Source organism: Scaptodrosophila lebanonensis, unplaced genomic scaffold (assembly GCF_003285725.1).
Source record: "Scaptodrosophila lebanonensis strain 11010-0011.00,11010-0021.00 unplaced genomic scaffold, SlebRS2 tig00001410-arrow-pilon, whole genome shotgun sequence".
NCBI classification, from domain to species: Eukaryota; Metazoa; Arthropoda; class Insecta; order Diptera; family Drosophilidae; genus Scaptodrosophila; species Scaptodrosophila lebanonensis.
The window spans coordinates 2,774,748-2,790,405 of NW_022060738.1; the positions used below are offsets into that span (position 1 = coordinate 2,774,748).

Genomic DNA, 15,658 nt, shown 5'->3' on the forward strand with positions numbered 1-15,658 from the left:
AGAGCACATTAATATATATTTTTTTTGTTTCATGACTGTGTGTCTTGTTCATAAGCAAAAGAAATGTGAAAGTAAAAGTAAAAGCGCGCATGAAAGAAATGGAAAGCGGACTACAAATGAGCCGCAGACATCAGTGGCAGGCGTCGCCAATGACGATGACGACGATGATGACGATGACGACGATGATGACGATGATGACGAAGACGGCGAGGTCTGTGTCTGCACACGACGCAGTCGACAGCACTCTTTGTAAATACCACAAGGTTGCGGAGCCGGCAGCCGAAGAGGCGGAGGGCAGAGACGGAAACACGGGCATGTGTGTTTTATTTCATTATTGCGCCCACTTTGGTGTAAAACAAAAGCCGCAATCACACACACTCCCACACACTCACACACACTCACACACTCACACTCACCCGCACAGTCCCACACCTTCTGACAGGGAACTTTATAATAATTTCATGGCAATGTTTTTAGTGTCGACGCTTCAGGCGACAAACGGATACACACACATACATACATATACACAACTTACACTAATTTGCAATGTATTATATTTAAATAACTCACACACACGCACACACACACACACACAGAGCACATAGGCACCTTACATGCATATAAATGTCAAACGAGAGCGAGACATCATCGTAATAAATATTATGACGAACTAAGAATAATCTTAAAAAATGCATTTATGTGCAAAACTACAGTTGGTACAACTAACTAATAGAAAAGGTGCCAAGTGTAATTTTGCAAATTAATATGCACGTGCTAGTAAATAATATGTGTAGGCATGAATTTACTAAATAATTAAGCAGGTTTTAGATAATTTATGTGATGATGATAAAATGATTATAAATACGAGTAAATACATGCATTCTTTCAATAACAATAAATAACTATAAAACGCCCGAACTTAAATGGTGTTAAGCGGTATTTAAATTAAATTAGCAATTAAATTTGATGGGCAAGGATGCGGCTAAGTACCAGTAAGCATGAATGAAATGTGAATTAACATTTTTTTCTGCCAAAATGCTTCCTTTCATACCCTTCACTGAAAAGTAAAGGATAACTACTTTTGGAGTCTATGTTTCAAAAAAGACTGGCAAACTACAAATAATACGTTTTATTGAACATTTCACAGATGTTTCTTTCATATAAGAACACCAACAGCATCAGATCAGAAGAGGTTATAGAATGATTTCATTTCAAAAGAGTCATTGTAAGGTGTTTTTTTTTTATCACAACAGGTTGCTGCATTTGATAATGCTCTCGCGGTGGTCTGCTATGCGAGTAGTTATTTAAGTGCATCTTTTAGAAGTGTGGAGCTACTGCTACTTATTATTTTTACAGAAAATTGTCGCAGGCGCTCGATGCAAGCGCAGTGCGTTAGGAAGGCACACCATACAGCTCTTGTTCTCACTTGTGGGTTTAATTCTACAAGAGCTAAATCATGGCCTAACGAGAACGCAGAGAAGGAATCGAAATATCTACAAATCGCAGAACCAAAGAAAAGTACAACACCACAGTTAGAAGTTATCGCCAGTGGTGATGATTTAGGATAGTGTGGGCTGTTTTTTCCCAAGTCGAGCTAGCACCTGGGAGTGGCCTAGTTATACAGTAAAGAGTCTACGGTGCGAAACTTTAGGTGTACTTTCATAAGTCGGTGCGCTTGAACGTGGAGCCCATGAAATTGATGCATATAGCTTCAAGAACTGATGCATCAAGGCAATCATAGGACAATAAACTGCTGAAAAGAAGCCCCAAATCCAGCGCATAAATGCAGATGGTCGAGAAGATCGTTGGATACATCTGTATCTCCGAAAATGATGCACGAACCCTGATTTGTTTCAATCTTGCCCAATTAAGTCACAGGTCAACTAACTACTTGTATAACACATATCCACTCTGCCTAACAATGCAAAAAACAAAACTTAAAAGAAGTTTCGTGGTTAGAGAGTCTATTCTATTCTTAGTTGTACAAAACAGTAAGTAGTATTGGTTTTCCTTTTTTTAATGGTTGTTATATAACTTCTCGAGGAAAGAACAGAATGAAATGTTGAGTCGTGGCAAAGCATGCCGTTCTTGTCTTAAATGGAATCTAATGGTATTGTATTAATTATTGCCGCAATGCTGCAGATGAGAGTGCGCATGGTTTTAATGAGACCAAGAAGAGAGGCTCCGATAAATGTGGAAAAACGAGGCTTGGTCGTAACACAGCTGCCTGCTAAGGTCCTCAAAAATGCGGGGAGAAGGTGGAATGAATTTCAAAAGAACACTTTCACTATTAAAGAACCGATGAACAGAGGATATATATTACAAACCGAACAAGGCATGGCAGAGCCCATATTTTTGTTACATATCCATGTACATGTCCATCTGCGCCTTACTCAATCCCAAACTATAGAGTATAATTTGGTGGGGAAAAATACTTATAAGTAGTAGGTTAACTATTTTGTACCGGAAAATATCCCGAGGAAATACTTATAAGTACTTAGCATAAGTTTTTTATAGTGGCTCTTCGCAATTGTAAGATTTGTTGCAACAGTGTTAATTATGCCCTGTACCCAAAGGGTAAAGTGGTATTAATACTAGTTTCGTGCGAATGTATGTAACACACAGAAGGCGGCGTGGCACACAAAGTGTTTATGTTATTGATCAGTATGAGAAGACGAGTAGATATAGCCATGTCAGTCTGTCTGTCCGTCCGTCTGTCCTTCTGTCTGTCCGTATGAACGCAATGATCTCAGAAAGTATAAGGGCTAGAATAACCAAACTTGGTATTCACGTTCTCCTAAGCCCTAAGCAGATCAAGTTTGTTTAGTTTTTTCAGATACACCCTCCACTCCCCTGCAGTTTCTTCTTTGATGCATCTTCACTTTTGTATCTATGTATGTATGTGATAAATATTTTTATAGCCTGTACCCAAAGGGTGAAAGGCTATTCTAGTTTTGTGCGAATGTATGTAACAGGCAGACCGAGTCGATGTAGCCCTGTCTGTCTGTCTGTCCGTCTGCCCGTCCGTATGAACACCTGGATCTCAGAGACTATAAGAGATAGAGACACCAAATTTTTCACAAAGATGCCTTATTTGTGTACGCTGTACAAGTTTGTTTTATTTTTTTTTTTTGATTTTCCCCCCACTTCCCCGTATGGGGGTTTTCCCGATTTTACATTCGTATAATCACCTATATCTCGGAGACTATAAGGCCTACGGTCACCAATGTCCGTATGCTTTATGTGAATACGCAGAAGCAAATCGCGATTTTCTCTAACTCCCGTAATTCTTGGAATTTCGAAGTCAAATTTTCCAAATACCCCCAGTTCGTTATTATGTGTCCGTATGCCAAGTTATACTATGATAGACCGATTTACCAAGAAGTTATAGCCATAAATATATTTGCAGCTGCAGCGCTGCTCTAGCGCTGGGCGCAGCTGTTGTTGATGTTGCTGTTTGATTGAAGGTAAAATCGATCAAAAATTTTTTTTTTAATTTTCTTAATTTTTTTTTTTCTATAATTATTGTAAACATTTGTACAGTAATAATATTGACTTAAATTTAAATAGTAAGTACATAAAAAGTGAAACGATGCCAAGTAAATTTTGGTTTTAATCTATTTTATTATAACCTGTACCCAAAGGGTACAAGGGTATATTAGTTTAGTACGAGTGCACATGGAACACACAGAAGGAGGCTTGGTAGACCCCACAAAGTATATATATTCTTGATCAGCATGACAAGCCGAGTCGATATAGCCATGTCCGTCTGTCCGTCTGTCCGTCTGTCTGTCCGTCTGTCTGTCTGTATGAACGCAAGGATCTCCGAAAGTATAAGAGCTAGAATAACCAAACTTGGTATACAGATTCTCCTGAGACCGAGAAAGGACGAGTTTGTTCATTTTTTCTGATCCACCCCCCCACTCCCCCCCTATTAACGATTTTCTATAACTCCCGTAATTCTTGGAATTTTGAACTAAAATTTGGTAGTCACATTAGGTTAGTAATTATATATATCCGTATACCAAGTTTCATTATGATAAAATGATCGGAAAGAAAGTTATAGCCATATAACCAGGTCCAATGCACACATACATACATATGTACAAGTACACAAATACGCATAAGGCACGATTCTGATGTAAATGTAAATGTATGTATGCATGCATGGAATATTTTATATTTAATTAGTTAATATTTAGTTAATTAATTAAATTAATTTAGTTAATTAATTTCATTAAATTAATTAATTAATTTAATTACTTTTTTGTGGGGCGGTACAGGGTATTTAAGAGTTGAGCCTGCTCGACTTTAGCATTCCTTTCTTGTTTTTCGAATCAGACATTTGCTTACTAACATTTTTCGTCTTCCATCTCCTCAATTTTTTCGAGTTGAGCCGCAAGTTCTCTCCTAAAGCATGGCTCGCACATGTTTCTAAACAAAAGTTGGAAAGCATGCTCTTGGCCCACTAATTTCAATAAATGTCTCGGCCATACGGTGACGCGATTTAATTGATATTTCACAACAAACAGCAACGGAGCGAGATTAAAAATAACAACCGCACAATTTCTACGAGGCACAAGATGGCGCCTTAAAACGGAACAAGGAGTAGCCCGGGACTCTGAGCTCGTTGGTGCAGACCCAATTAATGTGGCTATAGCACGTGTTCTGCATTAGCTAGAGCGGGCAGCAGGTCGAAAAATTTAAATACAATAATTGCCGTGCAGACGGAGAAACGGACTGGCTGGCCGAACTTGTTGCGCGGCGCAGCCATAACTCAAGGACGAAATGAGGCAAATGCGTTTTAATGGTTGCTCTGTGCATTTATTTTTATTTTCATTGTTTCTTTGTTTTCTAACACTCGCTTTTTAATTTAAATAAGCAGCAGGACTGACAACTGACAAGTGGCAAATACAAATTGCAAGACACATGCCAAATGCGAATGGTGGCAGTGACAATCCGGCATATCAATCATACGACGCGTTGGCAAACATTTGTCGGCTTACAGGAATGTCTTCAGCAGCGTGATATATGAGCCAGTTGTGCTGAGTATCTGCAATGAGTGCAACAAAGCAAACACACACATCCACAAACACAAAATGAAAAATAAACATTTATTAGCATAATCAAGGAGGCCCTCCCTGGTAACCACACCAAGCACCAACATACTAGTACAGTGGGCCAACAGACGCGCTTAAAAGGCAAACACTTTTTACGAGATTTGAATATTCATAGCTGCTTCTAAGTTTCAATAAGTCTTCAACTTCAAATGATTTTATTCTTTTTTCTACGCCGCTTTCTGACGACATATCGATAATGATAGCACTTAAAAATAATTTATTGAAAACAAATAATCCAGTTACCACGAACCCTTTAACCAAAAGGCTATGAATGAAATGATATATGTATATATATATTATATAATAAATTATGCAAATGTAGTCGTCCGTCTAACCGTTCCTTCGTTGTTCTGAATAAGCGTACGAACTTTGGAATTGGCTAATCCCACAGAGTCAGAAATTGGTACATACTTGTATATCGATTCTGTTAACAATTGCAATTCGGCCTATTTTAGGGAAAGTTATTAGTAAAACAATCCTATGCCGTCTTGTGCCCACTGCAAACAAATCAGTGCATTCGCTCTTCTCCTTTTTGCATCCTTTGTTTACAAGGTTATAGTAATGCGAACACCATATTTTGTTTGGCTCTTTACTGTCCGGCTCGCTCATAAATGACTTTGTAGCCAGGTGACGGAAATGGAAACCTTATAAAAATATATACATATATCAGGAAGAAGAAGCAGTGATTGAAACAGACAGACGAATGCTAAGATGCTTCATTATTTGTTCCAAACGTACAATCTAAAAGCAACTTATACGTAATATTACAGCAAAAGATATAGTTCATTACGCAGCTGTACAATTAATGTCAATTCGCCAGCATTAACCGGGTGGGAACACCAGAAAAACATCAGCCTTATTAACCTTATTATTTGCCAGTGAAACAAATTTTAAATTAAGAATAGAGCAGAGTTCCAGCTCATACTTTTGATGTCCTGTCTGCTGCATAAAGGTCAAATCCCTTCTATTGGATTTTCTGAATCTGAAACTGAGAAGCTCTCATTTGTTTTAGAAAATAGGTCTGTCGGCTAGAAATATGGCTAAAGCGAGATATCTTATGGCTGTATCACGACTACTCTACGATCATTTGTATCATAATATCATTTGGAGTTTAAAAAGGCCGGCCCTGGCACCACCGCGTATTGTATAATGTTGACCACTTAAGTAGTTAGGTTGGCCCACTGTGCGGTAGTTATATCGCCATCATCATCATCTCTGTTACATACCGAACTGAAGGCCGGCAGCGATGGTGTAAAAAACGGGACCGCAATTGTTTTTGCGCGTTGCGCACGCCGCAATATCATTAAAATCATTTTTCTAGTCTTCACATCGCATTTATACCACTCAATGTCGTACAACGTGTCCGCCACAGCCGCGCTCTGCGGGAGAAATGAGAAGAAATGAGAAGAAATGGGAAGAGAGGTGGGGGGAGGGGAGGGTGGCTTCATTTTGTTGTGTAATTAAAATTTTATCACAAGTGCAATTTGTGTATGGCGCATAATTTTTTATGTTTCGCTCTCAGCTCTGCTTAATGTTAGCGGCAAAATTGAAATTACAAGCAGGAAAGAAAAACAAACAAACAGCAAAAAAAAACAGAAATTGTGCTGCTGCTGGAAATACTCAAGTGTTTCTTGTTTCTGCTTTTGTTTTTGCTTTTGTTGCTGTGCGAGAGGATTACTAACACTCTCGCTGACATGATTGCCGCCATAGCAATAGATAAAGAGTTGCGTCAAGGCGGCGACGCTATAGCAGATGTAGGTTAAGCCGCTCAAGGAGGCGCTGTTCTGCAAGGACAGAAACGGGATAGAGAATTAGTTTTCTAGGAAAATAATACAAGTATTGGTTGCATAAATTACCTTACAGAAAAGCGTGTTCTTCTCAAAGTCATTACTTAACTTGAAAAGTATCTACATATTTCTGAAGTAGGGATTTGAACTTTAAAATAAATTTTAAATAGTTTTCCTAACGATGAATTAGTGTTGGGGCGAACAATGCAGTGCAGGTGTCTCGTGGCTAAGGGAATTCATAAAAGGTCCTATTCTAAGACGCCTGACTAGAGGCACACAAACACATACATGTATAGCAATTCTATACTTCAAAAATGTATAATTATCAGGGTTAACTTCACAAATAAGTTCGAGAAAACACACCTCAAGTACTTAGACTCGTTTTTGCTTAAGCCCCTTTTGATAGACTTACCATTCCATTTGAACTATCGACAAATTCTAGCCATTTTCTTAGAAAGAAGGTCTTACTTTTGTTAATATGTACCTCTTCGAAAAGTTTCTTATTGAAGATCGATAAGTTGATTGATAAATAAACTATGTGTATAATCAGGCATTATTTCGATTCCTAAAATCACAAGAAAAGTACTGTAAGTTACTAATTTCCAAAATAATGTTTGTGGCAGCTTAAAACTGCTAGTAACTTTTCAAAGTAAAACATGCTCCTATATGATGATGAGCTGTATTCGAATTGCGTTTTGATGTTACTATTTCACACCTGACTGGCGAAGACCAGCTGAGGATAGGCGGTCATTAATCTGCTGTTTATTAATTTCTGAAATTGTTATTGCATCTGCATCACATGCATTAGACGGCATTCAGTTTGATATTTGTTTGTATGTCATCCTCATTTTATGTCCACATAACTGCTTACATTGCAAAATATGTTTGGAATTCATGTTTAATATAGGAATAACAATCGCAGCAGGAAATGTCCACAACGCTTGGTGGCCTTCAAAACTTTTCTGATTTATATATTATTTGTGTATTCCTCTGCTTTACTCTATTTTATAAACAACCGGAGCCAATCATATAACGAACGTTTTTTATTTTAAATTTAGAACATGTCTGTAAACATGCATAAAGAGTCCATTAAAAGCATTACGTTAAGAATAATGAGTCAATGTTATTAAAGAATAAGCCTGGCAATATTTTTACTGTCCCAGATGTTCCGTATGGCAATCAGTTCACCAGTCAATTGCATCTTTCATTCGATGAAGCGTACCTTGCTACCTCGTTTTTATGTAAAAATCCCTATTGCCAGTTGGTGTGTCATATATTCAAAAAGCCTATCCGAGAATTAGCCAGGCTTACTAGCATGCCAGAGAAAATTTGTTGGAATGTTCGACTGTGCACAGACGTTTTCGCTTTAGGCTGACTCAATACTGTGTGTCCAACAAGCTACTAAATTATTTAAGGAAAACATTAGCTTGTACAAGAGGTCATAAACAAAATTTTCATAGAAAGTTGATATTCACATTCACATTTTAATTATTATTCACATTTTGAATAGAATTTACTTATGATTTTAGTAGGATATAGTGTTTCCCTATTTTTATTTGACCAATTGCAACCATCAGGACATGGATTGACCAACTTTTGAAGAACGAATTTGTCCATTCTTGGCCATTCCTAGACAATGGCCTCTCTTTCATTTTTTAAAGGTCAAATTGTTTTCCACACCTATAAACTTTGCCTGATAGGATGCCCTAAAGGTCCTCAATTGAATTTGAATCCGGACTTATTGCAGCACACTGCATTAAGGGAATATTTCTTGTCTCGAAAAATGTCATGCCAATCGTGCAACATGTATTGGAGCGTTATCCTGCTGAAATTTCTAATTCTCTCCATGGAAATCTTTTGGAAATGGTATAGTTCGCTGCCCAGGAGAACCGTATACATTTGCGCATTCAGCCTGCTATAAAGCATATTGGTACCTTTCCAAAGGAGCTAAAAGCTGCCCATATCATGAGTGAGCCTCCACTATGGTTGCAAATCTGTCGGGGATCACTTGAGTTGCTCCCATACTTTTGGTTTCTATCTTGGCCATCTAAATTAAACATTTTTCATTACTGAAGTTGACCGTTTTAAATTCCCTGTCCCAAACATTTTATTTTTCGTAAAATGCAAGACGGACCATTTTATGTCGGTGCAATAGCTTTGGTTTATGCATCTTGGGGTCATATGGAGTCTCCAATAGGATGACCCATATGTTTCAACTTAAGCCCAGTTATTGGCATCTTTAATTCTGCCCTGACTTGGGCGCAGCTCATTCATGCCTTTTAGTACGGTCCCCACCTATGGGAACACCCCCTTTCCGATGGTTTTGAGCATATTTTTTCGGAAATTATTAAAAGTTTGAGACGTTTTTCCGATGTTTGCTTAGTGCTTTAACAATAACACCGACTTTAATGTTACAATCAGCCATAGCTATGATTTTTATTTCATTTTCTGTGTTTAATTCGTTTCCGCGGGGCATTGTAAGTTATTAATAATTTTAAGTTCGCCAAAACACAACGATACTGCTTTTAAGAAGCCTCCAATAATTCTGCTAGACAATTAAATTTTTTTTCCGGAGTTAATACACTATGTGTCTCACACTTAAAATGTAAAAGGAAAAATTGCACAAATATAAATTTTCTATGAAACTCGTGACTTGGTATTCTTCTTAATTGTAACGGTACTATAGATTAAGCGCTGATAAAAAACAAATGTATGACAAAACATCACAAAGCATAAGGGATAAAATTTGTGTACACAAAACATATACAAGTATATCTCTATTAAAATATCGGTAATATCAAAAACCAATTTTGCACAAATATCAATTATACTGAGATAAATAGAACTATTGCTTTATGCTATTTTTAAGAGCATCCCAAGCGGTTTTTGGTCTCTTCACTATTGTATGCGGCCGTTCAAAACCTCAAAATTATCGCGAAAATCAATAAATTCAATCAATCCGTATGATGTGCGTATTAAAAATTAAATTTTATATCAGATTGTTAAAACGTTTCCCGACCATTCAGCTTGAGATAATACGTACAGCATTGAAGATTGAATTGCATGACGAAGATTCCTTTCCCGACTTATATATGTTTACACGAACTATTTGAGTTACTTTTGATAAAGATACAGATACATTGTTGAATCATCTACTATTTACAGAATTTTAAGCTTAAGAGTCCTGCTATAGAATTCAGAGTCCTTCTATTAAATGTTGAGCATACTTGTACAAATCCCGGACATACGTACATATACAGCAGACTATCTCGAAACTGGCAAGCTTAAAGACCACGACTATAACCATTAAACATATGAAAGATAAATTTAAAAACTTTTGGCAGCGCGTATTTATGCATGTGCTTATACATTTCTACCAAAGCGAGCAAACAAACCAATCCGCAGACACGGACTCACATACTATGGATAGATGAACAAACTCACCAACATGATATCCAAAATTGTAGTACACAAAACGAAGGCTGCCGACAGGAAATGCATTAAAACGATAACGGTAAATTGACGCGTCAGGTCCGTGCACAAATCGATAATCGCATTGTGGCGCTCAATAATAACTTTAAGTCTCCCCTGAATCAGGGCATTCACCGACGGCGAATAGAATTCAACTTTACAGTTGAGATAATGGTCATGAAATTAAAGAAAGTTTGGCAAGTGTTGGACAGACTTGGCACCACTAGACTCACCATCGTGCAGCCCAACAAATATACTCCTGATGTTGTGCTGCACCAGTCGGAACACTCCACAGATGTACAGGTAGCTACACAAAAAGAATCCATCGACGCTGCTGAATACACACACAGTACAGAAGCCCGAGGACGTGAGTAGCGCATATGTGAAAGGAAACATCGGCTGCTTTGTGGAAAAGTCGGGCAATCTGTGAAGCAGAAGTGGGTAAAAATTTGTAGCTGGTTGGCTTTAGTTTGACGGATTCATGAACAGATCATCATGGGATTTTGATAGAAAATATATGTACAATTTATTTGTATATTGTATTCTTATATTATTTTATTTATTTATTATTGTTCATACAAAAACAAACTGCCATTGAGTTGTTATCGTTTAGCTGCAGTAATCTATTTAAGTAAAATTTGCGTAACTTTGGATTTTGTTATTATATTATATTATTATATATATTATATTATTACTTTTAAAGGAAGGTATTTTTTATGCTTTCGTAGAAAGCAAGCTCTCTAAATTTACTTTCACAGTATGTACAGTATATATAATATATACGGGTATACAAATATACATACAAATAAATATACATCCCTCTTGAATTAGAAATTGACTGAAGTGTTACGCGCTTTGGTATTATCTTTTCTACTCAGTTTTTATCTTCTCGAATTTATAAGTAGATTTCAAATTTTACAAATGTATTTAATGCACATAAGTAACATAGAATAAAAACTCATTAAACGGCTTGTCTAGAGGTATGTATGTATATATATCGACTCTATAGCTTTAGGTCTTCTTTCAAAACTATTTTATACGAATTCCATTTAAATTCACTTAATTGACTTTTATTTCTAAGTGCAGATTTTGCGGTTCTAAATAAACGTTAGACGAGCAATCTTCAAGCAATTTGAAAGTAATACTGTTGAATACTTTACAGAGTCAATTAGCTGTAATATTAGTGTAAATGGTTTGGTGGTGATTTCGTGATCACATGGACTACAATTCATGGTATTTGTACTATGTATGTACTATAGCTAATGCGAGAAATATGTACCAATATATCCGGAACGAATAAATTAAACTGCCGAAAATTTTTTAAATTTACATTTACACCCTACGCAAAATTCCATTAAAATTGAAAGCATTTTTTAAGAGTATATGACAACATTCTCAATATTTGATTTTAATATCGCTAAAAAAATTAGTACTGTCATTTCGCATATTTATCAGCTGATATCATGGGATTCTCTGCCATGGGCGGTTTCAAAATTTCAGAGGCAAGTCGCCTTCAAGTTTCAACCCGATAGCTCTCAGCCTGCCTGGGATAGCCATTGAAGCAAGCAGATAATGATTGTGTAGTGAATGTACCTATAATATGTGGTTTACAATTGTTGCTTACTCAATCACTAAAAACAACATACCCTATATTTGTTCAGTAGAGGCTTTAAAAAGATCAAAATTGTATTTAAGTTTCAACCGATAAAAAGACAATTTGCTTGATTTAAATGTATCTTCAAATTCGGACTTACAATTGCAAAATGAATTATTTTCCCTCCCAAATATCAGAGTGTCAATGCTTCCACTTACATAATGTTGAAAGGCAAATCCACATTTCTGGGCAGCCCGTACCAACGCCTGTAGGCATGCATTACCAAAGGTTGGAGATTGAAGGCCGTGTTGGTTAGACTGCCGGATACGAGCAGCAACAGCGCCAATTTATTGGCTGTTTTCGAGAGCTGTGCCAGCATATGCTGATCAGCTGCATCATCTATATATGTTTATGCCTCATTATTCTAATATTACTCCATTAGCCCAGAAAGTTTACTGCTCACCCGCTGCCCACATCATTTTCCTGAGACGCTGTACCAGCGAATGCCATTCCCGATTATGGACAAAGAAGATTGTCATCTTCAGCACGCAAACGGCTTTGGTGGTACCCGGGCAGAAGGCCTCCAGTGCGGTCACCAGATTGCTTATATAGAGCACTCCGTACAGATTCTCGCCCACGGCGCCCATCAGCACCACGAAGAAGCTGAAGCCGAAGACCAGATTCACATAGAAGGCACGTCGTTCCTGAGGCCAGATGCCCACAACGTGGCCTGGAAGAGAGGGTATGTGGTAGAAGCCCCGCGCTAAGGCCGATGAGGGCATTGTTTATTGATGGTCTTCACACTTGAGCCTCCGCCGGCAAATGTCAAATGCAAAGTCGATTACTGATGTGGCTTACTTCTGCTGCTACTGCTACTGATGGTGACTACTGCGGTCAACTGTCTGCTTGCGGCTACGTTTTCTGAGCTCTTTATAAGTGCACATTGATGGACGGCTGAGCTGGTGGTCATGCAGCTAATTGGCGGGCGAGCAAAGGGGAAGGGGAAGGGGGCAGCGATATAGGAGTGGATTTGATTATTTAGAGCTGTGGGCGTCTTGGCAAGTTTTGTTTTGCTGCGTGTTTTTGACTTTAGTTTAAAAAGTTTTAATTGTTTTACTGATTACTTTCTCGGTTGCAACACACAGCTTTCCGTTGCACATTGGGTCCCAAATTAAAATGAAATGGAGAAAGTATTAAAGATTAACTTTAATCCAAAATGTAGATATACTACTGCGTTTTTCTTTTTTCATTATAAATAAAACTAGGAAAGATAATTAGTATGTTTAAAGAAGCTTCGGCTTTTCATTTTATATCAATATTCATGTTTGCTTTATTTATTCTAGCTATAACTCTCATTAAAATTACTTATTACAGTTCGGTATTTTTGTTAAATGCTCTCCACTATATTTTGTTAATTTATGTAATAAACATATTTTCTGCACAAATATAAAAAATGTTTAATTACGCAGCTGATTTCGTTTTCATAAATTCTGTGGCCGTATCTTCCGAAAACAGTTTTGTCAAACTGAAGAATATGCATGGTTTTCTGAACAACTGCAATAACAAATCAGTAGTTATTTATTGAAATAACTTTAATTTCCCTTCATATTTATAAATAAATAAATAAAAGTGCTTGAAAAAAATTTACTGCAGAAAATAAGGTCAAACAAAATATTAATTGACGATTTGGTAAAATATTTGTATTACTTCCCCGAATCCGGCTTTAGCTTCACACGATAATTTTATTTCTTTATTTAATTACTATATTTTTATGTCAACAAACTGACTGTCGGCATGGGAAAACAATATGAAAGTTATAAAAAAGCCTTATAAGCTAAGAAAGCCAAAGTACAAGAAATCTAATCCAATAACAATAATATCCCATAAACGCCTTCTACTCAGAAATATTATTGGCCTTTCGGCCAGCTATGTCCCAACTCACAGACAAGGGTGGCCAGAGGCGTCAATAGATACCGGTAGTCTTAATAAATGAGGTCCCACAACAGTTGCCTGGTAAGGTCCTCATTAATAAATTCATTTCGCCAAAAGTAAAAGTGAAGCCTGCAAACAACAAGCTGCTAAATGTGAAGACAAAAACAAAAGCTACAGATGATAAAGTAAAAAATTACACGATGTGGAGAAACGTACCGCAAGTACAAGAGAAATACAAAAGTTTTTAATATTCAAACCAATGTCCAGTGTACATTTTCTTTTGTTGTCGCTTTTACTGCCTTGCCTGCCTAACTTATTGACTTCCTCTATCTGCCGTGCACTCACACTCCATGTCTTACACCTGATTTTTGTTTCACAATATTGTAATTCTTTTTAATTGTCTTAATTGTGCATTTTGTTTATATTTCAATTCCTTGACTTTTTAACTTGTTTCTGTCCTTTGCTCAACAAACAAAAACTAAGACCTATATAATTAATTTAATTGTTTTTTGGTCCTTCGCTCTAATTATGGGTTATGAAATTTTTTATTGAAGACTACTCTTAACAAGTTTTTCCATTTGCACAAGGTATAGTATATTCAAAATGCCAGCAGCAGTCAGATAGCCATGCATACCTATGCATAATCAGCACGCAATCAATTAAATATCGGATTCGAATACCGCTACGCACCCCAGACGATATTCAAAGCCCCTGCAGTAGCAGGTAAAATTGAAATGCCAGTAATTGCATTTTTTCATTCGCACAAGCCGTTTGGGCTGTGCAAAAGGTTGGCATTTGGGTGTACCGGAATGTGCGATGGACCATTATACATAACTAGTATATGCATGAAAAAGTACTTTGACAATTTGTAAAAGAATTAGAAACAGTATGCGTACCAACGTAATCGCGCCAGCTAAGCCTGCTATTGAGAACGATCAATTGATTTTGATGCGCTCAAAAAGTTTTATGTTGTAAATGTGGAACAAAATAAAACAAACAAAAACACTCAGAAAAATATGTCCAAAATCTCCTTAAAATTAAGAAAATCGGCCCTAACAATGCAACTGAAATCAGAGCTAGCCATACTTTTAAGAAAGTTTCTTTCTAGAGACAAGTGTTCTTTGCGTTGGAAATTAAATAAATATTTCTACAAAATTAGTAAAATTATTTCTAAAGCATTAATTTTTTTTCGAAATACTGCAGTTTTGTACATTTTCGAGGCATTGGCTCATTAAATGTTGGAGGCAAACAATTTATTTATGCCTTGAAATACTCTTAAACCACAGCATGGGGTACTGTGTACTGTGTCTTAATGGTTTTGAGCTTTTATCTAACTTGGTCCAGAACCAGCCATTTCACATACTTGCATTTTTTACAAAAGTATATATGATACAAGTATATAATATGCTTTGAGCTGTGAACATGTGCCCAGGAAAAAATTGCTAAAAGATTGTTGAGTCGAGCGGCCAGTACAGTGTCAAGTACAGTGACCAACTAAATACTTATACTTATATACTCGAAATATTATTATGCTAAAGTGTGGCTGTCATGTAAATTTTTAAGTATAATAGTATTAATAATAAATGCATTCCATAACGTTTATTACTAATATTGTTTCTTTCTGATCAACGAATTGTAGAAGGAAGATAGCTGCTTTCCTGTCCGAAAATGCTGCAAAGATTAAAAGTTTAAAACACGCGGCAGCCCCTTCACTGAACAATGTTTGCACAAATAATAAAGTTGTTTAACAAAAT

General features: G+C 36.8%; 1 protein-coding gene across 1 annotated transcript; it reads right to left on the bottom strand.

The window, feature by feature from the left end:
* Positions 1-5,002: 5,002 nt before the first annotated feature.
* LOC115630753 (odorant receptor 22c) lies at positions 5,003-12,754 on the bottom strand. Its single transcript, XM_030527407.1, has 7 exons — positions 12,436-12,754; positions 12,191-12,371; positions 10,603-10,802; positions 10,352-10,533; positions 6,803-6,904; positions 6,347-6,499; positions 5,003-5,053 (listed from the first exon to the last, which is right to left on the bottom strand). Exons 1-7 carry the CDS (start codon positions 12,752-12,754, stop codon positions 5,003-5,005), a joined length of 1,188 nt encoding a protein of 395 aa, XP_030383267.1.
* Between the last annotated feature and the right edge of the window lie 2,904 nt (positions 12,755-15,658).

Bases quoted from the DNA above. Each gene is read 5' to 3' on its own strand.
- LOC115630753 (XM_030527407.1), bottom strand. From the start codon at position 12,754: ATGCCCTCATCGGCCTTAGCGCGGGGCTTCTACCACATACCCTCTCTT. The intron at 10,803-12,190 runs GTAAGTGGAAGC...TCTGCTTCACAG, and splicing joins GATTTGCCTTTCAACATTAT to ATTGCCCGACTTTTCCACAA. The intron at 10,534-10,602 runs GTGGTGCCAAGT...TCAACTGTAAAG, and splicing joins GCTGCACGATGGTGAGTCTA to TTGAATTCTATTCGCCGTCG.